Genomic DNA, 14,943 nt, shown 5'->3' with positions numbered 1-14,943 from the left:
ACTTTCAGCAGATTATGTGTATTTTATGCATTGCTCCTAGTACACCTAAGTCCCATAGATTCTGGAATGTTGGTTGTGTCAAAGTAAGTCAGACTCAAGAGTAGACCCAATGGCATTAAGTCCATGGATTTCAGCAAGTTCACCCTGTGATTTAGTTGGGATTTGGCCTCGATCTTACAAGTAGTTCAACTAGGTCAGGAGCAACATTGTAGCCAATTTTTATCAAGGGGTTTTGCAGAACTGGAGCCTATGCCTAATGAGGCTGTTAGGAAAAGACACAGCTTGATTACCATAGCTCTTTAATAAATAAATAAAAAATCCAATTATTGGATTTTCTATATCTGATTCAAACTATTTGAAACGGTAAAATGGTTGTATATGCATTGAAGGATACGTACCCAAAGAACTAAAAACAAGCTCTTTTTGTAGTCATGCATCCCAAGATAAGTTAAGGAACATCATAGAAAGAAAGTCTGATGCCTCTTATCTCCAGCAGACTTCCTGCATTCCAGAACAATGTGGAATGGGCTGCAAGATGCCACTGGAGCAAGGAGAATCACCCAGAATCAGGCTTGGATTCCAATAAACATGGGGTTTCCCATCCATTCCTTCCCCAAGCAACCCAAACCTCACCATATATTGTTCGTGGCAGCTGCCACCCTGCAAGAAAGGCTTTTTAGGGACCACAGAGCAAACTTTCTTCTACAAACTTCCTTTCCTTTCACTCATCTTAGAATCCAGGCCAAATAGTTTTTCTTCTCCTGATGTACGTTTTCTCCTGGAGCTGGAGGGAGAATTTAGAATGGAGGAATGGCACAGAGAGTAATATGTTTAAAAACCTTCCTGCAAAGCCACTGCCCCAATCCAATTTGGGGAGCCCTGTAGCTAAGATTCACTCAGGCTATCTGATCATGGCCCTCCTGCCTCTTGTGTAGCTTGGCCCTCTGCAACATAGATCAGTTTGCTACACTAGAAAAGGAGAACAGTCCCGAAAGGTTGAAGCATCATTTAATGTTATTTAAACATGGCGTCAATGGAGGTAATCACAGATAAGCACGATAAGACACATGTAATGCAGACTTGGATGAGTTTGTTTTTAAACACATTTTAAGAACAAGAATGAACAAAATAAGCAGTCCGTCCAATTGTGAGGGGACCCCCCACTTACCCTTGAGTTTCCCTTATTACCCTTATTCCATTTTGGTCTCTTCCTGGTTTCTGTGACCTACTTTTTTATGAAGAGGGGACACCAAAAAGCCTAATAAGGGGAGTTGAAAGGATTCAATATTTAAACCACACTGCAAGGACTCCCCCCTCTTGATTTCCCTCTGAAACTGTATGCACTGCTAGTTATGCTTTTATTACTTACAGTAATAAGTACAGTAACAAAATGACAGACTTACTGTATGCATTGAAAATTTAAAAAATAGTGTTCTACATTCTGATGGGCCATGCAAGTCTATGGTCCCTGGGAGTGTTTTCCTGGGGCTATGGGATGAATCAGACCTTGCTCTGAATATAAAAGTCAGACCAGGGGCAGGGGTGTGTGTGTGTTGAGATAGGACCTTCCACTGCAGAAATCTCGGTGGCCCTTGCCTCACCAACATTTGAGGTCCAATATCATCAGAGGCCTAAAGGAAGCATGCTGGGGTTGGGTCAGGGAAAAGCATAGCTTTGATGGATCTTACAAGTACCCTTCTCAGTCCCCTGAAACTAAAGGAAACGTATGTAAGCCCTGGAACTCGTGTCTGTGCATTCTCTCCCATCAGAAATGACAGGAGAGGAATAGTTCCCATTAAAAATATATATCTGGAAAGGCAGAAACCGTTACTTCTGCCCTCCTGCAACAAGTCCAGCAGGGCTTTGGATAACTCTGAATCTCTGCTGTCTGCCCCCAACATCACCACCCACTGAAAAGATGGTTCTCCCATCTGGGCAGGAGAGGGCTGAATCAGACTAAAGCTACTGCCAACATTGAAACAGGAAACGTATCCCAACCAGGTTAGGAAAAATGAGAGCCACTGAAAAAAATGTAGGCAGCAACTTCACCTAAGGCTGGAAGAAAAACACTTTAATGCCCTGTGTACTAAACAATTGGGCAAGGAGGTGCCTGGGATTTCTGCACTGGTATTTCTCATGTACAAGATGCAGTGAATATAGAGGTTCTGCAGGAGCCCTGTTAGATCTGATGTGGATTCTGTTTGCAGGGCTTGCATGTGTAGACTGCATTCAGACATAATGGGAAACCATGGTTTATTGGTATAGGAACAGGGCCCCCACCTTGAACTCATGTGCTTCCACCTGCCCCCCTAGCTTCCACCTGTTTGATCCTAGCTTATTCTAAGCATGGAAGCCTTGGACTCACATGTTCCCTCTCCCCTTTCATGTGCCAACATCTGCTTTAGCTTTTGAATTAACCACAGTTCCCGACGCCTGGACTCACAGAGAACTGTGGTTAGTTTAAAAACTAAAGCAGATGTTGGCACATGAAAAGGGAGGACAGGGAAACATGTAAATCCAAAGTTCATTAATGTAGCAGAAAACCATTGTTCCTCATTATGCCTGAATTAGGCCAGTTTAAACCTAAGATGATAATGGAATGAATAAGAAGCCTACTTTAAAGGCGGTGGCTGGTGGGAGGAGGAATCTTGACAGTACAGAAAAGGAGACAATAACTTAAGGCTTTTGCACTCATTTTGCAAATATCAGGTTCCTAAATAGCTCAATCTCCAGAATTCAGAACATTGCATTACTTAATTAGAAGAGGAATGTCTATAGGTAGATATTGGAGCAAATAATATTCCACATTTTAGATCCATCACATTGTAATCTATTGCAAGGGCAGGCCATTTTGTTAAAATTTAATATATACATTTGAATTGTCTTGAAAGGGATTTGGGTCACCACCAAAAATGTGTTGCATGTTGGCTAATGTTCATTTTGTTCAAAGCAATATGGAAGACCATAAGAAAGCATGGACAAAGCATGCAGCCCAGGTAGTTACCACCACTGCTAGCCTGCATTTGTGATCATTAAAAAAAAACATTTAAATCACTACATGAAAATTGACAGGGACAGATTTGGTATATTTTGAATCAGGACCAATTTCTATGGCCATGCATTTACCTGGAAGACTTTTCCATTGGCATCAATGGATGGATTTCCTACTGCTTATGACTGACAGCTTGTTCTAATCCCACCTCACCTTATATTGATAGGCACTGAATTCCATCAAGCAGAAAGATGGCCCTATCTAAGGTACATAAATGTGCAGTACCTGACTATGTGAAAAAGACTATAATGCAATTAGTTGAGATTATCTTGTAGAAAACATCATCACATTGACTTAGACCATCAGATACATACATTTCACAGGTATTTGGTGCATCGTTTAAGGGGAGGATTACATCCTTTATAAATTGATAAAAAACCTGTCATGGGGTCTCTAGAAATAGAAAAGCAACCCAAGGCTATTCAAAATATCATCATCATCATTATTTTTTTTATAATTTGGCAAGCATGCACATTTACACCATGTAAAAGATCTGTAAGTCAGGTGTCTACAAATAAGATGCAGTCATGTAAGCAGCTCATTCTGTTAAGACATCCCTACACTGTGCATGAAGTAGGCATATCATCTTAAGAAAAATATATAGGATTTACGTGCAGATTCTGCTAAATTTATCAAACTATGGATGTTTCTGGAATGCATGTTATAGTTTCTGAAGATGGCAAGACTGAAAACGGGCGCGTGGGAAGCCAAATGTCATTAAGGAGCACACACTTTCTAACATCCACCTGTCAAACTCTGTCCTCCTATAGTCTTTTCCTGGTTTCTGTGTCGCCTTGGCATCGGAGGCCTCTGTTGCGGCTCCTCCCACTTCTGCAGGGAGTCAATTCCTCGGCCCAGCTTCTGGTTTCACAGAAGTGTGGGGTAGTTGTCCCTTGGCAACAGGACACTCCGCTGACTCCGGCGGGGAGCCTTACACCTAACGCACATCAACCAGCTCCCTCAGGTCCTCCTCCCATGACAACGGGTGACTTTTAGCAGCATGTAGAGCTGTGGAATTCAGTCCGTGTGCTCTGGAATAGAGAGATTTTGAGCTAATATAGCTTTGACCCGCTCCCAGTATCCAACTGCTGTTTTCAAAGCCTTTGCAAAATATACTATACAAAGCAGCAATACTTTTTCCACCAGGATTTGGAGAGGTTTTTCATTTTGTCTGGAGTCCGGCTTTTCGATTTCTTTGGCTGCTGCTGAGTATCCGAGTACTGAATGCCAGCAACAATGGCTGCATCAAAGACTTCTTTGAGGTTTTTCTGAGTCAAAGCGGAGCACTCGATGTAAGAGGCGGCTTTTATTTCCTCGGCACAGAGCCTCGCGGCCTCCTCCGCCACGGGCTTTTCTTTGCATTTGTCCAGCTCAATGAGGACCTTGACGTCCTCCCGGAGGTCCGATTGTGTCCCAACGAGGATAATGGGTGCTTTGGGGCAGTGGCATCGGATTTCTGGAACCCACTTCTCGTTCACATTCTGGAAAGAGGAAGGGCTCACCACGCTGAAGCACAGCAGGAAGATGTCTGTGTTGGTGTAGCACAGGGGCCGGAGCTTGTCAAATTCATCCTGGGGGGAAATGGGGAAAAGAAACGTGAATGTTGAGAGACCGTTTGCTCAGCAACAAAAAGCCCTTCAAAGCTCCATGGTTCAAGGTGAGGGAGAGAGTTGCTCCAACTCTCCAACTGCTTAAGAAATCACCCCACATATCTAGGAATTCCTGCACAAACCCTACATCCTCTCTGTTGCCTCTTCCCCTTCTTTGCAAAATCTAAATAGGGCTGCAGAATTTACAGATCAGAGCTTTCAGGGAAATGCTGGGATATAGCTCTCCTGGGACTGCACCCACTGTATGATACTGAAAGGAATTGCATGTTTGAATGCTACCCCATTTTAAAAAATCCTCATAAACCCAGCAAATCAGGGCAAAGACTAGGCTAGCCTCCATATTCCCCTGACAAGCAAAGGAGTTTTTGATATGGGACATCGTTCCTTTTTATGATCCACCTCCTGCATTAGGAAGTGGCAAAGTCCTATAAGACTGTCCCAGATGATTCTGCTGAATGCATAGCCATACAGGAGGGATGATGCAATAAAAGCAGGCCACGCATCCGGCAAGAACTGACAGGCAAATGGGAAACTGAATTGAACCAAAGGAAAGGCTTTGCTGGAAAGACAGCTTTTACCCTTTTCCTAGTGGAATTCCTCAGAGATTACTATTGGGTTTTGTTTCATATAGCTGTTTTCATTAGTGACCCTGGAAGGGAAGTGGGAGCACGTAGATGAAACTTACAGATGGCACTAACTTAGGAGGCACTGTAAATACCAGAAGGATTGATGAGAACTCATGCGGGATGAATGGGATAGCCACCTGAACTGGTGCAACACAAAGGGAATTAAATGGAATTAACACAAACCTAAGCAAAAGGAAAGAAAATTGCCACCTGGAGACTTGGCAGCTGGAAAAGAGTCATGCAGAACCTGATCTCCGGATCTTGTCTAATCACAAGATGACTATGAACTGCCAGTGTGAGCAGTTGTAAAAGGGAAAATGCAGTTCTCAGATGCATGAAGCAATGCAGAGATCCAATCTGACGTACTTGGCCACAATCCAGCAAAGAGTTAGGTAAATTTAAACTAGACGTGACTTTGCCCCAAAACATGAGACAATGAGATTTTCTAGGGACCGGAGTGAATAACAGCAGCACTTCTTGAACTCTGCACCTCACCAGGTGTCAGTGGGCAGTTTTGGGGCTCCAAGAGACTGGGTTTTTGTACCTCTGCTTAAGCCCATTGATAAGATTCTCACCAATGGTTAATTAGGACTAGCTCAGAGTAAACCAGCTACAAGGAACTACTACAGGAAACAAATGGGGAATTTCTCCTGTAAGCAGAAACTAAAAGATCTTGACTTATTTACTTTAAGATGCTGCAGACGTCCCACAGAAAGTAGCACAGTGATCTGATTTCCAACCTAACTGTTGTACCAATTTTGCAACCACAGTCTTCAAACTGATATTAGAGTAACACTTAATTTGGAGAAGTGTAAAACACTCAGGAATATTCTGGGGAAGTAAGAGTTCAAAGTTCAAGAGAGAGCTGCACAGGTATTTCTGGCTATTTGTCCTGGTCCTTTGGGCTCTGTGGTATTAGGAAGGGCTTGCTGCCCCCCCCCAAATATGAGAACAGTGTGGATGGGTTGTTGTTTTTTTTGTTTAGGACTCCCCTGGTCAATCTCTGCATCAGGTTATCTATTAACCTTAAATTTGTAAACAGGCCACTTCCTGCTGCCTCTACGTGGCTTGGAACATTGTCTGAGTAATCCCAGGCTTCCTTGCTGTGTGGGTACCTACTCTGAATGCAGCTTCTAATGGCAGCAGTAAGATAGGACTGCATGCAAAGTGAGTGGTAACGTGAACATGCCCTGAATATTGTTTGTTTGTTTACTTGCTTCTTATTTCAATGTGTTTCTTATTTTGATTTGGTTTATCCGAATGGTTTATTGACTGAGCAGGGGAAAGCAATGGATCTGGACAACTGAGGAATTCAGATGATCAAGACACAGATGATGAGAGATTTCACACTAAATCCAGGCAAAGCTTGATACAGGAAGGTGCGAGCGATTTAGCACCACACTGTCATATAACGTGATCCTCTGGAAGGATTCATGATTTGATATAGCCCTTCAGAGGCCTGCTGTTCTAGGTTCATATTTATTGTTGTCATCCAATTTTCATGATCTACACTTGACACACTTCTGGTGCCATGAATAAAGAACACCCTCACATTCACATTTCCCAATGTGCTGCCTCCCTCCCCACTCAACCTCCATGCCATGTGCCCTTTTGTAGTTCCTTCTATGCAGCAAAACTGTGATTTTGCCATGGGGTATGATTTTCTGATTTGTGGATCCTGTGTGATGATCAGAGTGTTCTGGTTCTTCGCAGTTTATAGTCTGTTGCAGGGAGAGCCTAACAAAGGAGAGACATTCCAAATCCTGTTTCAGGTCACGGCAGTATGTGTCACTTCTGCACCACTAAAGATTTGACAAACTCTTACATGAAAATCTAATCGTAGGGAGGAAAGTTGCCACATACCACTCATGAAAATCAGTTTAGTTATGTAGCTGTGTCTTTAAGTGTAGGGTTACAGGTAGGTAGCCGTGCTGGTCTGCCGTAGTCGAAACAAAATAAAAAAATTCCTTCCAGTAGCACCTTAGAGACCAACTAAGTTTGTTATTGGTATGAGCTTTCATGTGAAGAAGCGTGCATGCACACAAAAACTCATACCAATAACAAACTTAGTTGGTCTCTAAGGTGCTACTGGAAGGAATTTTTTTATTTTGTTTAAGTGTAGGGTTTTGTGTATGTTTTTTAAAAAATTGCCAGTGGGGCTGTTCTAGATCAGGATCCTAGTGTGGGTTAGATTTTTTAAAATCCTTCATTCCCTGTCCTGATTCAGAGCCCCATAAAAAGGACTCCTGATCTGGATTGAGGCCGCATGCAGACAATGTTTGCAACACACACACACACACACACACACACACGGGGGGAAACTCCACTACACTTACTGGCAGATATGCAGCTAACCAAATCTTTTGTTAGGCCCAGAGGCTTCAAGGGCTGCAGCTGGGGGAAGCAAATCAACTCCTTGCCTGCACCCAACCTTTCCTTCTTGCTGACAGGACAAAAGCACAACATCACCGGCCTCCCAAACCAATACAATTTGCCTCAGTTGTGGTAGCATTTTAATTTAAAATACAGCATGCTTCCAAGGGTTTCAAATTAAGAAGAGCGAAGAGCAAACACTGTCCGAGATGCACCTCCTGTGCCAATGTTTTGTTGCCAAACTGAAACATGCATCTTAACTTGCAAGGGGTCAGAGGTTCTTAACTTGGAAAAATGTTGAAGGAACACAGACATGCAGTTCTTCAAAATACATCTAAAGAAATTACTACAAGGCCCCTTCCACTTGAATACACTTCTTTTCAGGGGCACTTGCAAAAGACTGAGGTTTACAGGGCAAGAGTCAGGGACACTGAGTTCATGAGCTCATTTGTTTCCCAGATTTAAGCCCCTTAGGAAGCAAGGCTAGAGCCAAAGACTCCTGTCACTTAGCTTCGGAGGCAGAGTTTGAACTGAAGCATGCTGTACCGCACTGAAGCTGTGGGCTGTGGTTACAAATATTTGCACAATTAGAGCTTGTTTGCATGTCCTCATAGTAATTGTCGCATTGATGTCATTGTGTTGCTTAAAACTGGAATGCGTTCCCACAAGGAGTAGAATTGAGGAGCAGATTCAGAGACTGAGATGAATTAGGAGTGCGAAAGAAAGCCCCCGATTATCGAGGCTCTTTTTCCATCTCTTATCTACAGCTAACAGGCCACGGGAACAATGGATCTAGGACAAAGATGTCACGAGCAATCATGGCTCCAAAAGGCCCTCCATAACAAGATGGAGAAGACAGCCACTAGGTACCCACAGCTCATATGCTGCCAACTGCTGGATTACCCAGTATCAGCCAGCAGGAAACAGGAAGTCCCCTTATGCATTGTGTGTTAGAAGCGACCACTCTATGAAAATGCACTCAGAGAGCTTGCAAAGAGAAAACTCCCATGCGTCACAGTGTGTAGTGCAGTATATTTTTGTCTTTTTGAGCCATCCATTGCAAATCAGGTAGTGGGCTGCTTGCAAATTCACATGGAAACATGTGCTTTTGTTTCACACATCATCGTCACTCACGTTTGCACAACAGAAGACCGCAAATCAAAGCAGGAAGTCTTTCTCCTCCCACAGTAGCCGGTCCTTCCTATGTAGTCCAGTTACTCACATTACTCTGGCAACAAGGGAGCTGTTGCAGGGCTGCTCCTTCCAATGCCCTCAAGGTAACTGAGAAGCCACCTGGGACAAGGCCATGCCGCAGCCCTTCCACACACAAAGCATCAAGCCTCGGATACTTCAAAACCTCGGATACTCGGAAGCTGGGATACTCCCCATGTGGGGAGGACCTTCCTTTGGGCTCCTGCTGCCTCCCTCCCAGCCTTCTCATGTCACCCAGGGAAGCAACCTGAGAAGAAGTGACAATGCAGAGCCCACACCACTCCACCCAAAAAGGGTATTAGCTCTTTCTTCCTCCACTTTCCTCCCTCTGCCCCAGGTTAGGCCACCCTTCCACTCAAGTAAGTAATTAGTTTTACTGACCTGGCCAGCTGTGTCACAGAGCTGGAGCCTCACTGGCCGGCCATCAACGGATACAACAGCTGAAATGGAAGGGGAGGGAAGAGTCAGTGAAACTTTCATCCACTCATGAAGAATTACCGGTAGGTGTTTCCTCGTATTTATTTGAACCGGTTGTGATTTAAGGAGCTCAAAAGCCGCCTCAGTCCCAACTCTTGAGGCCTACCCAAGCCCTTCAGGACTTTAAAAATTTGGTACACTCCCAACGGGCTAAGTAGCAAAATCACTGAATGATGCAAAAGAAAGAAGAGAGCTGTCCCCAAACACTCAGCCAGTTTTGTATCCCTATTCCTTTCAACTTGCTTGAGGATTGATTTTCTTGTCACTTCTCCCCCCCCCCCAAAGTCCTGGCACAAAGGAGGCCCCTAACCCAACCCCTCGTTGCTTTAAAGCAGAAAAGACAATGCAAATATTGACACATCCCTTGCGAAGCTGCTGCTCTTTTTGCATCCCTTTCAGTTCTGACTAGAGGATTTATCATTCCACCCTCAGAAAAGAACTAGCTTGATAAAGAACCACGTGTAATCACAGGCCATTGTTACCATCGCTTCCCTGTTTAAACACAATATGCTATTTTTTAATTGAGGGGGTGGGCTTTGCTTGGTTTAATCCCCTCCCCCAAAACGGCTGCAGATTTATTGCTTTTGTCACTTCCTTTTGCTGCATCAATTTTCAATACTGCAGAAAAACTGTGCCCTTCAGGTATTTGCTTGCTGCAAAGCAAAACCGCTTACAGTTTATTGTGAGGCAGTAACGTGCTCCAGGAAGGAGTGGCTCTCTAAAGTCTCTAAACTGTACTGCTGTGGAAGCAGCTGAGCACACCTAACTCCCTTTGAACTCTATGGAACTTACTCCCAAGTATACCTGCTGCAGAGGGCTGGGTTGCTCAGGTCTAAGCTGGTGCAAAGGACAGGGAGAGCACCTTTGGTGACATGAGGTTGTAAGAGCCTGTTCTTCAAAATGAGAATGTTTCACCACAAAGGACAAAGGCCACAATACAGCGGCAAACAACGAAGAAGACCCCAGCATTTCCACAGCAGGTCAGCAGTGTGTTTTCTGTTTGAAGGGCATTTGAATATCTGGACAGTGTACATACACAAACAACATATGACTGAAACTCCCAACAGTAGGTGCGTGTTTATCACATGTTCTCAGACATGAAAATGCCCTTCAGATGTTGGAGAAGAGACACAGTCAGCACAGAAATGCATGAGGACACCTCTTTTCTGTAAAAATGTGAAGCAGCTCTAAGATTCGTATCTATCCCCGAAGGAGTTAAGCCAGGACTGATGACCCAGCAGCTTCCACTCAACACCCAGAAACCTTATTAAAAACTGGGAAGATTGACAGGGGCTATTTAATTACAACAATTCACACGGCAAACAGCAGAAAGCCATCTCTCCACGCTGTTCCCTGCCCCCCCCCGAAAATCAATGGAGATTTAAACTAATAGAAGGTGGGGGAGGGGACTGGACAAGGGCTTACTTTCCCCCCTTCTGAACCCAACTAAAGGGATAAGGATTATGAGACAGCCAAGAGGATTTGCAAGATGATAGGAAAGTGTGACGTTTTGGGAAAATAAAGAACAGAATTATCTGTGTGGGCACAGCACACTCAGCATAGCGCCTGAGCCCAGGGTAAATCAGACCCACAGGAGCCTTTGGCAATAAAAGTACTTTGCCCTGAAAGATGAATATCTGCCATATAAAGGCATGTTTATATATACACCCACCCACTACAGGTTGCCCCCATAAGAACTAGTTAGAACTCAAAGAATCCTGTTTTTAGTTGTTACCAAGTTCCTAACCCTCACAGCTGGAAACAGCATGGAAACTACTGTTGTAAATGGTGGAGGCTTCAAAACTCAGAAGCAAACAAGTACACGAAGGCGTATGCATGTGTCAGCCTCATTTAACACAGTGGAACTTAACTCCAAGTAAAAATCGCTTGTACAGAGTCAGACCATTGGTCCAGCCAGCTGCGGGTCTCCAGAATTTCAAATGTGGGCCTATCTGGGCCTTAGAGATTGAATCAGGGACCCTCTGCGTGAAAAGTCAATGTTGCACCGCTGAGTTACAATCACCCTTGACCTCGGTTGTTTCGAAGTCCAGGTCAAGATTTGTAAGAGCCTTTCAACCTTGCAGAAAAAGAGGGGGCGTATTCCAGAGGAAGCACAGCACGCCTGCATTTTAAACGGCGCGCGTTATATACAACTAAATACGAATAATTCGGTTAATGGGGGGCACTTCTTCAGTTCGGGCCCTCTGGAACGGGCATGCGGGACAAAAAAGAAAGAAGAGTTTCTTTTCCACGTATCTCTCGGAGCTGCTTTCTCTATTAGACGATCCTCCCGAGGAAAGAGGCTTAATCTAACCCGTTTGGTCCCCTGACCGTAAGACTGATCCTTTCCCAATATATTCGGACGTGGAGGGGGGGGGTTCTCTTTCGGCCCCTCCTTTCTACCTGCATCCACCTGGAGCTCAAAGAGGAACGCAGCTCTTCCTCGCGAACTTCCCAAGGAGGGGAGCCGCCCCTTTTTGAGTCTCAAGGCTGGAAATGGACGGCGATTGAAAGAGAAGCCAGAGTCCACGCGGCGCTCCGAGGGCGAAACGCGCCTGCCCAGCCGGATCGCACGCTGGAGGGGCCGCCTCGCCGCGACCCCGCTGCCCCGAGGGGAAGTGCTTCCTCGGCAGCCTCCGAGGAGACCCTCTTCCGCCGCCCCCTTACCTGAGAAATTGTCGAAGGCGGTGGGGATGTACTCCGTGGGGTAGCCGTTGGTGGTGTAGCTCACCACCAGGCTGGTCTTGCCCACCGCGCCGTCTCCCACCAGCACGCACTTGATGCTGCGGCGAGGCTCCCCGCCGCCGCCAGTCCCGCCGCCGCCGCCCGCCCCGGCCCGGCAGCGGCTCCCCAGCGCGGCCCCCAGCGCCGCTGCCCGGCTGCTGCGGACCCTCCGCGGCGGCACCGGGGGCACTTCGCAGCCGCCCGGCAGCGGCTTGCTGATGTAGCCCGTCTCTCCCTCTTGCTGCGGCGGCATCCGCCTGGCTCCCGGGCGGGAGACCCCCTCCGAGGACAGCGGAGCCACCGGGGGACGAGGGGAAGCAAGCAGGGCGCGGCGGCGCGGCCGGCCGAGGGGAGCCGTCCTAGGCAGGAGCGCCCAGCCGGCGCAGCTCCGGGTCCCTGCACAGCGGTGCCGCCCGAGAGACGCGCCTCCCGGCTTCTCCTCCGCTCACTGCGCGCCGTCTCGGGGAGCCTGGCCGGGCGCTCCGCTTGCAGATGACATAATACACCAGGAGACCCGGGGAGCGAGCGAGTGAGCGAGCAGAGCAGGGCGGAGGGCAGCCGGAGGGGAGGAGCCAGGCGCAGGAGAGGCGGCCGGCAGGCGGCGCTACAGGCAGCCCAGGTGGACGCGGGAGGCCAGCCGCCGCCGCAACTTGTGGACGGCGTGGAATCCTGGCTGCGTTCGAGGGCGCTTCTCATTGGACGGCCGCTGTTCCTTTCGAACGCTGACGGCAATTCGGACGACGCCTATTGGCCGGGCATGTTTCGCATAGCTCCCCCTTGCCACGCTTCGCCCAAGGCTAGCGCGCTGGCCCGCCCCTCCTTTTCTTACCTGCGAGCGGAGCCCCTTCTCCTGACCTCTTTCCCGGGAGCCCCTTCCCCGATCTTTCTCTAGAGCTCTACTTCCCCGCGTGGCCCCCCGCTTCCCAAAGGGCAGCCGCGTTGAAGAGCGACAAAGAGCCCGGTGGCTCCTTGAAGGCGGCCGCGTTGAGGGTGCTATTGGGTCACTGCGTGGTATTTGCAGAACGATACTCAAATGCTACATTTAACACGCTGGGAAGCCCACCGAGTGGGGGGCGGGGACCTCATGGTCTACGGAGCTGAGATAGCCTAAAGGGGCGATAAAGAAAGGCTGTCCTTTCTTCCAGGTGTCCTTTCTCCAACCCCGTACGCTCTCTCATTGTGCCTAAGCAAAACGGGTTTCTTCCCTGCGAGCCATTCTCTTCCCTTCTTATCCTTTCCCCACCCCCACTTCTCCAGGCTGAGCTGTAAAACTGTCTAATCTTATCAAAGCTCAGCCTGTTTCACAGAGGGAAAGCAAGTTTCTTAGCCAATTTATCAGTATTAATGAGACAACTATGTGAAGCTATGTGCTTCGGTGCAGCTAAAGGCACTCTTAAAACTGCTCTAGTTTCTATTCCTTCGTGTAGTTTTGCCTCCCCAGTTCTGGTTTATGACTGAGGATGCTTCCAGGCAGGTGTCTAGTGTGGACTTGGCTCTCCGTGTTTGAAAATGGCTTTCCCCCCATTGCAGCATCCACACAACATCACTGACCCAGCCCAACCCTTCCCCACAATTTAATCCTGATATGCCTTTTCTAGGGGAAATATGATAAGTATAGAAGAAGAAGAAAAGAGCCTATTGCCAAAGACCTGTTTATGATATCTCAAAACCCCATTTGCAAACTAAGGCCCTATTTGGAAGAGTCTAAGAGTAGAAGAGGAATGATGCCACCTATAACAATCATTCCTCCCCCCCCCCCCCAGAATATGGGAAATATTTGTTCTGGGTGGCTTCAAAGCAGAAGAGGGAAAGCAGCGTTTACTTTGCGGGTGCTGTCTGAAAGCTCAGGAGAACACAGGCATTTCAGGACCAAATGCAAACAATGCATTTGATATTTAGCAGCCTCTCTCTGCTGACCCTATTATATCCCCAGCCTATGCAACAACTGGTTTTGTGTGTTTTCAGACCTGCAAATGCCCTTCAGGCATTATAAAAAATGCACCCTCAGCAAAGCTGTGGAAATGGGTAGCTCTTTGCTGTAAAGTAACATGTAACATCACCTTTAGTAGTGAGCAGTGGCGTAGCGTGGGTTGTCAGCACCTGGGGCAAGGCAAGTAATTTGCGCCCCCTAACCCGAGGCAAGGCAAGTAATTTGCGCCCCCTAACCCCTAACCTGCCGCCGCTGCCAGCTTCTTGCTGCTGCCTGGTCTGGTCTGGTGTGGTTCTCTCCCGCGCTCAGCGCTGCGCTGGGCGGCCGCTGCACTGTCCCTCCCCCAGATAGTCCCTCGCTCTCTCTCCACACCGCACGCCTGGCACCCACCCCCTCCACAGTGGGCGGCGACCCGGCGGCTCGGATCAGATTCGCACAGCCAGCACTGCAGTGAGAGAGAGTGAGTGAGCCAGGTAGGGGCAGAGAGCTGAGAGTGCGAGCGCCCCCCCAGATGTTGCGCCCGGTGCGGCTGGCCCCCCCTGCACCCCCCACGCTACGCCACTGGTAGTGAGAAACCCTGAGCTTTGAGGGACAAGATATTTGAGCAGCAGCTTGTCTGAGGTGGCTCAGCTTTACTTTAAACTAGCTCACACCTGTACGACAGAGATGGGGAATTGGTTGCCCTCCAAATGTTGTTGGACTACAGCTCCCATTATGCCTGACCTTTGGCCACGCTGGCTGGGGCTTATGGGAGTTGGGAGTCCAACAATGTTGAGAGGGCCACAGGTTGTATTTGTTGTTTTACAATCCTTTCCTGATGTCGCTGCATTCTTGCCATCTGGAGGGGCCCTTGTGTGCAACAAAAGCAGGATAAAACAAGCCCAGAACAATTGTTATATAAAAAGTTAGGTTGCTTCCACATTTTCACTATTTTCTGTT

General features: G+C 47.3%; 2 protein-coding genes across 2 annotated transcripts in view; one reads left to right on the top strand and one right to left on the bottom strand.

Moving 5' to 3' along the window:
* SPRTN (SprT-like N-terminal domain) overlaps positions 1-14,943 on the top strand; it is a 227,694-nt gene that overhangs the window by 181,336 nt on the left and 31,415 nt on the right. The window lies entirely within an intron of this gene.
* Positions 992-12,578, bottom strand: RHOU (ras homolog family member U). The gene is made up of 3 exons (XM_082216991.1): positions 12,018-12,578; positions 9,255-9,313; positions 992-4,623 (listed from the first exon to the last, which is right to left on the bottom strand). Exons 1-3 carry the CDS (start codon positions 12,325-12,327, stop codon positions 4,168-4,170), a joined length of 825 nt encoding a protein of 274 aa, XP_082073117.1. The 5' UTR covers positions 12,328-12,578; the 3' UTR covers positions 992-4,167.

This window comes from Podarcis vaucheri (assembly GCF_965113315.1).
Source record: "Podarcis vaucheri genome assembly, chromosome: 3".
NCBI lineage: Eukaryota > Metazoa > Chordata > Lepidosauria > Squamata > Lacertidae > Podarcis > Podarcis vaucheri.
Note: the sequence above shows the minus strand (reverse complement) of the source record. Positions and strands in the feature narration are given on the sequence as shown.